Raw genomic sequence first — 13,508 nt, 5'->3', positions numbered from 1 at the left:
TGGTCAAACTGGGTGAAGGGTACATGGGATTTTTTTTTTAAATCTCTACTTTTATGTAAGTATGAAATGTTCATACTAAAAAGTGAAAGCCATCTTACAGGTAGAGGTTTGTAGAGCCCTTGGCATACACCATCACTAAGGAAATGTGAGTTAGTCTTCCAGTAAAGGGATTAAAAAACATATAATATAATGGACTTCCCCTAGAAATTAATCTTAATGACCCTGACCCACTCTCAACCTTGAAGAACCAGAAAAGTTTTTCCAGCCGTGGGGAATTTACTCTGGAGGTTTAGGCAAGTCTGTAGACTCTGAAACCTAGTGGGGACAACTCCAGCCCCTAAAAAAAATCCTAATAAATCTCTCTAGGTCTCTTTATGGTCCCATAACTTATGGATATGTTGTGTGGGCTTGAAACCAGTTTTGAAACCAATACATCTGTAACATCAAGAAACCAGGACTGTTATGAGCACCTGCTGATATTTCTGTGACCCAAATTTCTAGCCTACTTGGCCTCATTCTTGACCTCATTTCTACCTGTTGTAGAATTTGTGAAGAGAATTTGCCATCTCTTAAAGCATTCTGGGAAATATTTATTTTCAAGATTGAGATTGTCGGGTGTGTGTTGCTAAATACTAGTATTACCTGAAAGATATGAACCATGTAAGTCAACCTTGTCCATATTTTGACTTCTAACTCCAAAAATTCCTTCCAAAATTAAAAGTAAACAGGAATTTTTAAAATCTGCATTATACTAATTTGAAATATCAGCTATTTTATAAAGGAGCCTAGTTTTGTAAATTTGTCGCTATTATTGAAGACCCTGTTGTTGTGTACCTAATTTTAAATTGTGAAATGTCAGAATCAAAGTCAATAACTTTATATGAACTGTCCCCATTTGTCTTAATAAACATGGTCCATTTATCATAGGGTATTATATATTTAAAGGGGGGCATATCTATAGTTTTCCAACCTTATGACTACCAGTCAATTTCAGGTCATCTTTAATTACTGTAAGAGCCTCCTAATTTATAGCCTTCCTTGACTGATTGATTCCCAAAACCATATCCCTTCCTTGTGTTAAGTTGTGAACATTCATGTTCTACAAATATACTACTTTGAACAAAAACTTGTAAAACCAAGTATGTTGCATCAAACTCATTACCCCACTTCTTCCCCAGGGCAGCTCTGCTGGTATCCTAAGTTAGGCCTGAAATAGCTGTTCTGTTCCCCAGAATGAGCTGATTTTGGCTTTACCTTGGACAGTAGCCTTGAAATCCACAAGGGGACAAAGTCACTAAATCATCCAAGCCTCATCCCATAAAAACAAACAAATAAAATTAAGAATACAGGTTTGGTGATAAGAATCAGAAGCTATATCTAGTAATAAACTCATGATGAGTGACTTAATATTTATTTTGTTTTCCAAATGAGGAAAGAATGGATATAGTTGTTTAGAATGAAGATGTACAAATGAAAGAAGCCTTACTCATTGTGCTTTTAAGTGAATAATTTTCTTCAATTTATGTTTGTCCCCCACTTTTTAAAAAGGAATTTAGAGCAAAGTCAAGAGAATGGGACAAGCAAGAGATACTCTATCAGACTCATCTGGTTTCTTTAGATGCTCAACAAAAATTATTATCTGAGAAGTGTAATCAATTTCAGGTACATTACCTAATACTACCCTCTAACTTAGAAAAAATTAGAGGTTAACTATTACCATCTTTGTAACCAATCTTATTACAGATAAAAATGCCAACTAAGAGAAAGTAACCAGAGTAGATCTAACACTGGGTAAAGTCGCAAGTGCATGAAAATTTGTAATGGTGAATTTAGTCTACATGTCTCAAAGGATGGTACTTTTAAAAGTGACTGTTTGATTATATCATTAAAAAACATATGTTTTTGCATGCCTATGGGCAAGTTGCTTAAAAAGTCTGAGATTGCTTGGTTCCTGACCGCGAGAACCTTACAGCTTAGGTGTAGAGACAACACATGTATGTATTTAGAGATAATTAATGGCAAGTGAATAGGAATCCCTTTTAGAGTTCAGAGGAGTAAGGGAAAATCTTGGGCTGAGATAGTGAGCAACTGTCCTCCAACAGGAGTAGGACTGGGCTGGACCTTGAAGAATGGTTGTATTTTGAGAAGATATTTTGGGTGGTGGAAGTAATGGGAGTAAAATGACTGAAGCAAGAGAGCAAAAGGAAAATTATGGGTATTGAAGATGGGCCAGTTGGCTGGGAGTCCCTGTGGAAGGCAAGGAAGGGTAGGAGTTGGTAAGACTGGTGAGTTGAATACAGATTATAATAAGCTTTAAAGTCCTGGCCAAGGAATTTGGAATTTTTATTAAAGCCAGTGAGAAACTGTGGTTTTTGTTTGATTTTGGTTTGTTTTCTTATTTTTCATTCTTTACATTCCTTGAATTACTTAAGTTATATATGGTCTCTGAATTCAACAATACAAAATAATCCAATGTAAAAATTATAACTTCATCTTCTCTATTCTTATTGATTTAATACAAATAATAGGTGTTTTACTTTCTGTACTTTTTCTTTTGTTTGTACAAACATGTAAAGTATGTATTTGGGGGAAGTTGTTTATTTTTTCCTTTTTAAAATTTTGTTGTTTTACTTAATAATTATCCTTCCTCATGGATACTCTTTCAAGTCATTAATTAATTCTGAATAATATTTAATAGAATTTGGTTTCTATTACCATATGTATCCTAGTATATAGTAGCTATACCATAATTCTTTCAATCATTTCCTTATTGATGAACATTCAGGTTGTTTTTAGGTTTTTTGCTATTATAATACTCTAACAAATATCCTTGTACATACATCTTTAAATGCTAATATTTCTCTTTTGTTAGATTAAAAATCCTAGAAATAATTCTTGAGCCACAGCGCATTATGTATATTCAAATTTTTAAGATAAATACCAGTATATTACTTCCCAAAAGATTATAGTAATTTCCATTCATGGACATTTTGTGGGGATACTCATATATTCACCAACATGGAATGTTATCAGTCTTTTGATTTTTACCAACTTGGACTGATAGCAGAATGGCTTGATTTGTTTTGCATTTCTCTGACTACTTGTAAGGTTGAGCATCTCTTCCTTTCCTTCTTAGCCTTTTCCATTTCCTTTTCTGTGATTTCCTGTTTATAAATTTTGCCAGTTTTTCTTTTGTGTTGTTTCTCTTTTTCTTATGAATGTAAGAAATTTTTGTACATTAAGAATTGTTGACCCTTGTTATACCTGTTGACAAGTCTTTCCTACAATCCAAGTTCTTTGTTTAATTTTGTTCATTTTGGTTATTTTCCATTCTATTGACCTTTTCAACTATTGTGTGATTGTAGCCACAATTTTCCTCTTCTGTACATTGTTTCTTACTTATTAAGACTTCCCTACTCCAAGCCCCCTCCCCTACTCTGTGTCTTTGTTCTGAGGTTCTACAACTGTGTTTTCTCTTTACATCATCTGAAATGGAGGTTTTAGAAAAAAAAAAAAACCAAGACTGAATTACAAAGAGAAACTCCACTACAAACATACTGAAAGATGTTTTTCCCAAGCCTTTTCTCCCATTCTTGAATGTTATTTATGGAAGCTTAAATACGATGTTCTCCCTTTCATTAACACAGTCTTAATTAATCTTTCTCAGAAACAGGCACAAAGTTACCAAACTCAACTCAGTGGTAAAAAGCAGTGCTCAGAAGACAGCAGCTCAGAAGATCCTCGGTTGGTGTTCGACCCGGATCACAGTTGCGAAGCCAGTGAAAGAGATGAGTTCATTATTGAAAAACTAAAGTCAGCTGTGAGTGAAATAGCATTAAGCAGGAATAAGTTACAAGATGAAAATCAGAAGCTCTTACAAGAACTGAAGATGTACCAAAGACAGTGCCAGGTGATTCTTTATTTTACAACTGATACTGCCCATGAGTTGTAGAAATCGTGACTGAACTGGTATATAGATTAGAAAGCTAATTTTCTATGCCATGTGTAAATTCTGTTCCTAGTTCTTCTTAGTAATTCTCACTTGATAGGTAAATTCTCTAATCCCATAGATGCTTTTCCCCACCAGAGTGAACGTGAGTCCTCCAGTAGTACAGAACGATGGCGTTACCAGGACAGAAGAGTGCTCCCTCACAGACCCCGTGCCTAACACCGTGGCCCTCTGGCCACACGCTGCCCTGTGTCCCCAGATTCTCTCTGACCCTGTGCCTCCCTGACTTGCAGAAATCCTGGGTTGAAGATCCAGGAGACCAGTAAGAGGTCAACAAGCAAATTACCTCTATGAGAGGCATGGAGGTCACTCCCTGGGATTTATCACTGTTCACTTTACCATAATCATTTACCAAGTAGTCTGGAGTTTGGCGGGGGGCGGGGGGGTGTTTGTTCTTAAGAAATTTCTATCCTGGCAGATGTGATTGCTGGTTTTTCTAAGCATAAATTTTCTTCTTAACCCAGCAATCTTTCTGTCTCTTCCTCCTTCCCTCCCTCCTTCCCTTTCTTCCTTTCTCTATTCTTTTTTCCTTCCTTCCTTCCACTCCTTCTTCTCTCTCTCTTTCTTGTCTACTTCTGCATCACTAAGAAAGTAATACAGCATTCATCAAAATTGGTCATTACCAATTTCTTTACTAAATATATATTTCTTATTCATGGATAGATAACCTAGTTAGTTGACAGATTCTATAGTTTTATTTCCTGTTTTGGTCTTATCTCCCCCCTACAAGCATTTGGCCTTTTTCTACAAGCTCGAGCATGTCTGCTGGCCCATTCTTAGTTCCACTCCATCCCTGAGATATAAACTCTGGAGGTCACTATCTGAGCAGACCTCCACTTCTCTAAGATATTCCTCAGGATCTTCTACCACTTAAATTCCCGAGGTCATTTTTTAGTCTTGGGCCAACTCCTCATTTCCCCATCCTGACACATTATATATGGGATTAGTTCTTTTCTTTCTTTCTCTACCGGCATCTACTCCTCCATTTCCTCTTTCTCCATGTCTGTAGGGGGGCTGAACACGAGGCTCCCGGTTTCTCCTCCTCCATGGTATTTCTAAGAGAAGGACATCTCCTCCATCCCTAAATCCAGCTTTGTGGGGGGCGGGGGGGGCGGGGCAGGGGTGTGATTCTAATACAAATCATCATATAGATGTAAACAAACAAAGTGAGCAAACCACAGATCCTAAGCCCTGAACAAGCCACAAATTGTCTAGAAATGGGGGTGGTACCAACGGTGTTTTCTCCAGCTTTGCTATACCATAAATCAGACTAGCCCTTCCTCTTCTACTCGAGAGGCTGTCAGGTGGCTTCTGGTGTTCAGTTGGCCTATCAGCCCACCAGTCCTGACTGAGGGGTTTGCAGGACCTCTACTTCTGAGGGCATTTTCTCTCAGGGGCTCCCTTCTCAATCTCCCTGGGCAATTGGTCAGGCCTCTGTCTTTTATTTCAAGACATTCTGCAGCTGTCTTTGTACTGCTAAGAGTCTGCACCAGGATCACAGTCAGCAAGTCAGGAGAGTATATTTGTGGGTCGTTCCCAAATATTTTCCCCTGGGCTTTAGGTCCTCCAGCACAGACTGAGGAGTCAGTCTTCTTTGTCCCTTTTTGAGGTCTTTTTGGTTCTGGTCCCCAGAAATCTATTTTCTGTTCTATTCTCTTTAGTTTTCCCTAACGTATTTCATGAGTGAGCCCAGGTATGGAGTCTGCTTGTATGCTTCAGTGAGGTTCAACTTCTCCACTAACATCAGTTCCTCTCAATCTCCCCCCAAAAAATTTTGTCTGGACCTATTATAGCATCCAAGAACATTCTCTGTTATAGGCTGAGGTTCAGCCTTCAGTTCTTGGGCTCACTTGGAAAATAGAAATCGCTGCTCTTACCCTGTATTCTAGAAACAACCTCTGTTCTCCTTCCTTGGCGGCATGACTGACCTTCTATATAATGCTTTCCTTGACCAGCACCACCTTTCTCCTTCTCAGAATTTCATCTGTTATATTTTTCCAGGAAGGGAGTTGAGGAATCTGGTTAAAAGAAAAAATGTTGCAGATAGAGGAAGAGTGTACATTGAGAAACATTAATAAATTCACATTCTCAGTTCAGACTATAATCTCTTCCCTCTCTCCAAGTGAATGACTTATATGAACACTTCTCACACTGACACTCCTATTGACAAGAAGGGAGAAGGTGCAACCAGAGAATCTGAACGTGTAGCAGGAAGTTAGAGACCTCAGACCACCTAATGGTCAAGGCCTCCCTGTCCTTTGGGAGATGTGTCCTTTGGGAATAAATCAACTCTCCTGACCCAAGTTCAGCAGGGTATGACTCATCCTTCTGCCCAAGAGCTCTACAGACTTCTCAGGACTTACATACATGCACTCCTGAGAAGGCTCCATAGCTTGTCTGGGCCAAGGAAAGGCCATGTTATCCACTTTCACTTTTCCTGATATATATGTATATTAACATACATAATGATTTACCAATGTTCCTGAATATATACTAACAAAATAAAAGCCCAGCCACTCATAGAAGTCAATCAATTATGAAATAATTCATATTGATATTTATACCAAAGGTTATAAACAGTATTAGTTGTCCCTAAACGTTGTGACTTTCCTTTAAATCGGTGATTCTCTAGTGGAGTGATTTTGCTTCCCAAGTGACACCTGGTGATGCTTGGATATATCTGTGGTTGTCATAATGGGGTAGAGGTATGCTATTGGCATCTAGTGTGTAGAGGCCTGATACACTACATCCAATAATGCACAAGACAACCCCCACAACAAAGAATTATCCAGAACAAAGTATAGATAGTGCCAAGGTTGAGAAAACTTGATTTAAATTTTGAAATATTTCTTTTTCTCATATTCTTCATGAGGAATTTTCTACTCTATTTTATGATCTTTTTCATAGTTAATGATACATTTTAATATGACCCTTATTTATCTTTATTTCTATGCCAATTTCTATGAGACAATTTGCCAAAGTTATTTTTACAAATTTTGTTCACTAAACAAAAATAACTTAGTTATTTTTAGGTCTAGGAACATCATTAAATTTAAACCAAGAATTTCCATTTTGTATTTCACAAAAGAATCACATGTATTAAAAAACCAAATTATTCTGGAGTATGCTTAACATATGAAAGTATGTTAAAGCTTTAAGTGAAAAAGATCTTTGAGAAGTAATTTGGTTCAAAAACTTGAAGGTAGCTGACAGATCAGATTTCTATGCCCAAGAAAGCACTACTTGTTTTTGATGTCTTTAGAAGACAGATGCTGAAAATAATGCTTTTATTTGCCCTTTTCCTTGTTTTATTTCTAAATTTGACCTATGTTTCATTCTCTTGCTTTAAAGCAAATGCGAAATAAGAAGTTATCAATTATTTACTGTTTGGTAGCTGGTTTGAAGGTTTAAAAAGCACTGCGCTCAAACCATTCGGCAAATTTCTAGCTAAACAGATGGGCCTTAAACTTGTTTTACAAAATTCATATTTTACCAAATGGGAATAATTAGAGGTAAATAATCACTTAACCAGTGTATATATTTAGAAAGAAGTTTCTCTTCTCTTTTTGCAAATCTGTCATGTGACAGTGTTCCACATCTCACACATGAATTTAGAAAGACAACCGTTTCAATTTGAATTACTGTCACTTATAGTATATACAATTCTCTTTAGTTTACAACACACTTTAATGCCAGCTGCATCTGGATTTTCACATGAATCACATCTCACTTGTCTTTCCACAACTTTGAAATGTTTCTGCATACATATTAATGTCATTGCACATATTTATTTACTACGCTATACTATGCTCACATTTTTAAAATATGTGGCATTTCCCATTATAAGTTAATGACAAAAAGAAATTGTTGCGTTTTTCTAATACCTATGCCCCCCCCAAAACTGACCTTTTCTGTTGGCTTGTTAATGGATCCTTAAGGCACTAGAGCCACATTGTCCCACAGAAATACAATACAAGCCACAACTATCATTTTACATTTTTCTAGTAATCACATTAAAAGAAGTCATAAGACATGGATGAAATTAATACATAATAGTGATATATTTTATTCAACCAACATATATCTAAAGCATTAGCATTTCAGGGTGTCTGGGTGGCTCAGTGGTTAAAATATTATCATTTCAACATATAATCAACGTAAAAAGTTATTAATGAGATAAAGAGATATTTTACATTTCTTTTCATACTAAGTCCTCAAAATCTGGTGTGTAGTTACACTTACAACATACCTCAATTTGAAAGCCAAGTAGTCACTGGAAATACTTGATCTGTGTTTAGATGTCATAAAATTTACAGTTCAAGAAGTACATTTACAGGGGCTCCTGGCTGGCTCATTCGGTAGAGGATGCCACTCTCAGTCTTGAGGTTGTGAGTTCCAGCCCCACATCGGGGGTCACGTTAACTTAAGGAAAAAAAAAAAGTAGATTTACATATCTAATTTGTTCCAAACAATCTTGGTAGTATTCTAGTCACTGAACCAAGTACCAAAGAGTCATTTTTTAAAAAATATTTGCATCCACAGTGACATATAATTAATTTGGATTTTATGCAAAAGCATGCCAACTTTAAAGCTACATCTAAGTTAAACAAATTCACTAATTCTGTGTCAACTCAGTATTATTGACATTGAATTCAAAGGGATATTGCATTAAGTCAAAAAACAACTCTCAATTTATCTGTATCAGCAAAGCTTCTTTTCTTGTACTTTTATAGTCAATTTACATAATTCTGTCTATTATAATTAAAGTCTTTTGCATATTTATCCATGCTAGAAAAAGTGTCAAATCATTATTATTGATTTATATTATGAAAAGTTTCCATTTTGATAAATTCTCTTACCTGGGTAGCTTAAGCTTAAAATAAGCTTATTTTTCCCAAATATCAGTCTTATAGGTATTCTTTCCCAATAACAGTAAACAAATAAACTATTATTATCATCACATTTTTACTGAATTTTAATTAACTCTAGCCCATGGTGACTCTGCATTTCAATGGCCTGGAGTTAAAGCCTTTTTATCCTCTCCTTTCCCCAAGTGAAGCTTCTTGCCTACATGTAGCTTCAAGTGGTGGCAAATCTGCAAGTCAGGGAGCCCAGATGGTGCCTTCTTCAATTAACCAAAGTAATGGATGACATATACATCAAATCAATTTGTTTTTCTGCTTGTGAATCTATTGTTTCACATTTCTTTTGTTTATTTTGAAATTTCAGTCTCATCTGAAAAATCCTCACTGTTTGAAACAGGGGCTTTATTCAAACACATCTTTATCCAAACAAGTTTATTAGATCACCTGTTGGAATATAGTTTTACTCTTATTTCCAAGTCAGCCGGGAACTTGTGGGGCTAACGTATTGCAATGAGGTCTTTCCACAAACGCAGGTCTCTAGGTCTCCCGGAAAATAATATAAATCTAAGGCTTTGGTTAAAAAAAAGTTTCTTTGGGAACTCATATGTCCTATACTGTCTGCATAATTATATTTCTAGGCTCTGTGAATTTGGGGATAAGAATTAATGAATAAGGAAACATGCCCAAAGCTTGTACATGAAATTTTATAGCAGTATTATGGCCAAAAAGAAGAAACATCAGATGTCCAGCAACTGACAAACTAATAAACAAAATGTGGAATATTCATATAATTAAATATTATCCCTCACCAAAAAGGAATAAAATCCCAATACCTGCTATAACATGGATGCACCTTGAAAGCATTATGCTGAGTGAAAGAAGCCAGTTGCAAAGGCCACATATTATAGGAGTCCATTTGTGTGAAATATCCAGAATAGGCAATTCCATAGAGACAGAACATATGTTCGTGGTTGCCAGGGACAAGGAGGAGGGAAAAGGGGAAATGAGTACTAATGGATATTGGGTTTATTTTGGTTGTGATGAAAATGTTCTGGAATTAGTGGTGATACCTGCAGAACTTTGTGAACATACTAAGGTCCGCTGAATTATATACTTTCAATGGGTGAATTTTATGGTATGTGGATTATATTCAAATAAATTTGTTATTGAACCAATGATTTTTTAAAGATATTTTCTACAGCCTTTATTAGCAGGGGAACCTCCCACCTTCATAACACCCCACCCTGTTTTAACCAATAAGCTGTTTCATTAATGAAACAGACTGTTTTTAACCAACAGTCTGTTTCATTAATTTTTCATGAAACAAATTATTTTTGCATTTTGGATGTTCCAACTGGACTAGTAGACAAAAGACCTGGATTTTTCTTTTCTAAAATCTGCCATTTTTGAGCTTTGTGAATGTGGACCAACTCTGACCTTTGATTTCCTCATCTGCTAAAGTGGCAATGGAGCTGATGACCTGGGTCAGGTGTGCTTAATAAATATTAGTTTCCCTGTATATGTGAGTAGATGGAACCTGATGATTTGAAAGAACTCTGCCATAACCTTTCTCCCAGAGAACAGCCAAGTACTGCTGGAGAAAATCACTCAACAGGTCATGGCCACGAATCTCAGATGGGTACTCAGCACTGCCAGGAATCCTCTTCTGCTGCTCCAGTCAGCAAATTCTCCCATTCTGATTGCTGGCCATGTCAAAACTTCTCCACTCATAAACATCAATCCCATGGGCACACCTGGGTGACTCAGTCAGTTAAGCATCTGCCTTCAGCTCGGGTTATGATCCCAGGGTCCTGGGATCAAGCCCCACATCATGCTCCCTGCTCAGAGGGGAGTCTGCTTCTCCCCTCCCCCTCCACCCCTTCCCCTGCTCATGCTCTCTCTCTCTCTCTCTCAAATAAATAAATAAAATCTTTTTAAAAATACCTCCGATGGGGCGCCTGGGTGGCTCAGTGGGTTAAGCCGCTGCCTTCAGCTCAGGTCATGATCTCAGGGTCCTGGGATCGAGTCCTGCATCGGGCTCTCTGCTCAGCAGGGAGCCTGCTTCCCTCTCTCTCTCTCTGCCTGCCTCTCCATCTACTTGTGATTTCTCTCTGTCAAATAAATACATAAAATCTTTAAAAAAAAAAATTCCTCTGATACCCCCACCTCCCCTTCTCCTTTTAGTGAAATCTTTCTGTTTCACAAGAAAAATAGAAGCCAACAGAAAGCCACTGTCTTATCTCTCCATATTCAGATGCACAAACTTCCATTCTACATTCCATCTTCCTTCCTTCCTTCATTTTTTGTTTTAGGCGATTCCTCCACTTGGACTTTGGAACTCACTCAGCCCACCTTCCCAGGAACCGATGCCATTACAATTATTCCTCCTCTCTCCTATCTGGACCCTTCCCAGCAGCTTTTAATCTTGCTCAAACCTCTTATCAACAAACTAAAACACTGGATTCACTGGATTGTTGGACAGTAGTGGACCCACAGACCACGGTTTATAACTCACTGTGTTGGCCAGCTTTGAAATTAGATTCTTCTTGGCTATTGTCTTTAAATTAGGAATTATTGACATTAATCCAAATTTTACACATTAATATTTTATTCATACCTTTATGAATCTCTCAAACTCCCATACAGTGTGATCAGATTTGTATGATTAATGATTACTCCTTATCCCTAGACTGTAAGCTCACTGAGAACAGAGTCTATGTCTGTATCATCAGGGTTGAGCACATAATAAGGACTCAGCAAATATTCGTTGAGTAAATGAATGAATGAATGGAATTCTGTAAGACAGAGTCAACCAAGGACTCAATACCAGTTAATTTGGAATTAGGCTGGTTCCTAGATGTTAAATATTTTAAATATATTATAATCATGATATCCAAATGTGAGCACTGGACCTCTTTGATGTTTTTATATAGGCCATGGAAGCAGGACTCTCAGAGGTGAAAAGTGAGTTACAGTCACGTGATGATCTCTTGAGAATCATAGAAATGGAACGATTGCAGCTGCACAGAGAATTATTAAAAATAGGAGAGTGCCAAAATATTCAAGAAAGTAAAAAAAGGTATATTCTTTATACTCAGCAGGCTGAGAGAGGCATTTCAAGACACAGTGTTTGAATATCTTAAGAGTTTGAGATTTAAAATGAGAATTAAGTCTTTGTTTTGTATTAACATGCTGTTAATTATTGAATAATATTTGGTATTAAAAATAAAATCCATGATTATTTCATCTTCAAAATGAATATATTTACTTACCTAGAAAATTATATCATATTCTTATTTATGGATACTTATGTAGCACAGTGAGTCGGACATTTTCTTAGAACTTTTATTTTTCAGGATACTGTAAAGAAAGTAGTATTAAGCTGATATTTAATTGCATATATTGATAAATAAGATTTATTCCATATTTTCAAATGTTTTTATTTTGATTGCCTATAAACCTGTTACTAACTTTTTCACTTGTAAATGTATTTCTTTTGGTCTCCATACTCACTACTTTGTCAGTTCCATTAAGGGGGTTTTGTTAGAGCAGATTTTTTTCCTCTTTTAAAATCAGACAGATATTGTATATTCCAAAACCACAAAGGAAATGGGACTGCTAAGGATAATGAAATATTTATACTTGTGAGTAGAAAGTCTGACTGTTCGAACCACTCACTAATGTTCTAATTCTCTCTGGAACTTGAATCCTTCTCAGATCTGAAGGCTAATGATAGGATTTTAAAAACTGATAATCAAATGGTAAGGGATATTTTGCTGAAAGATGATTACCTGATTTTAAAGGCAATGATTCTTTGTTTAAAGTTGCGGGACTTGCTTGAATTTTTTTTGAGCTCTACATTTACAACAAATGGCAAATTAACTTCCTAAAAAATTACCTATTGTGTATCTCACCAAAGACAGTAGAATGCCTATTAGCCAGTCAGCACTAGAGAATACTGTATATGCAAGCTATAGATTTCATCACTGATCATTAATAAATCTACTGGGAAAATATAGCGCACAAGGCACTGTTCCAGTGTGGTGAGTTGATGAGAAATGTCTTTGTACAAAGGATGTATATGCCTAAATACGTAAGAAATTTCCCAGAAGAGCAAACCTTTCACCCCCTGTGTAGCTGTGGTTTTATGGAAGAGCACTGTAGATACTTTCGGTGGTGCTGTCCCACAAGGCCAGTGCTGAACTCCAGACCTCGTCCGCTTTCCTTCAAGGTATGATTTCATCTAAAATCTTGCAGTTATTCACATATTTGGCCAATACAATTCTTTTGTTATGCCTAATGCCATTCTCTGTTTAAAGTGGTATTTATTTTGGTCTCCAAACTTCAGCTTTCTTGTTTGGAGGGTATTCCTCAGTTCTAGTATTATTCTGAGATGTGATGGAAAGATAGATACTTATCTTTTCACAACTTCCATTGTATTTCAGACTTTGGGCCTCGTCTTCTTAGCCTTCATCTTTCCCATTGAAAGTTTCTCATGCTTTTGGTTTGTTCTTATATGAAGGTGATTCTAGCCTTTCTATTGTTTCGGTTTCTTTCCTTTGGACTCTATTTTTCTTTCCAGTGGTATAAACACGAGGCAGCCCAGCCTCCTGGGAGTAGACACACAGTAGTTT

At 36.6% G+C, this 13,508-nt stretch overlaps 1 protein-coding gene across 4 annotated transcripts in view; it reads left to right on the top strand.

Moving 5' to 3' along the window:
* Window positions 1–13,508, top strand: part of DEUP1 (deuterosome assembly protein 1) — an 80,680-nt gene that overhangs the window by 30,211 nt on the left and 36,961 nt on the right. For all 4 annotated transcript variants that reach the window (XM_044258319.1, XM_044258318.1, XM_044258317.1 and 1 more), the window contains exons 6-7: window positions 3,668–3,910; window positions 11,808–11,953. In XM_044258319.1, the coding sequence (XP_044114254.1) occupies window positions 3,668–3,910; window positions 11,808–11,953 (389 nt within the window). The remainder of the gene's footprint in view (window positions 1–3,667; window positions 3,911–11,807; window positions 11,954–13,508) is intronic.

The sequence above is a fragment of the Neovison vison genome, chromosome 7, assembly GCF_020171115.1.
Source record: "Neovison vison isolate M4711 chromosome 7, ASM_NN_V1, whole genome shotgun sequence".
Taxonomy (NCBI): Eukaryota; Metazoa; Chordata; class Mammalia; order Carnivora; family Mustelidae; genus Neogale; species Neogale vison.
Note: the sequence above shows the minus strand (reverse complement) of the source record. Positions and strands in the feature narration are given on the sequence as shown.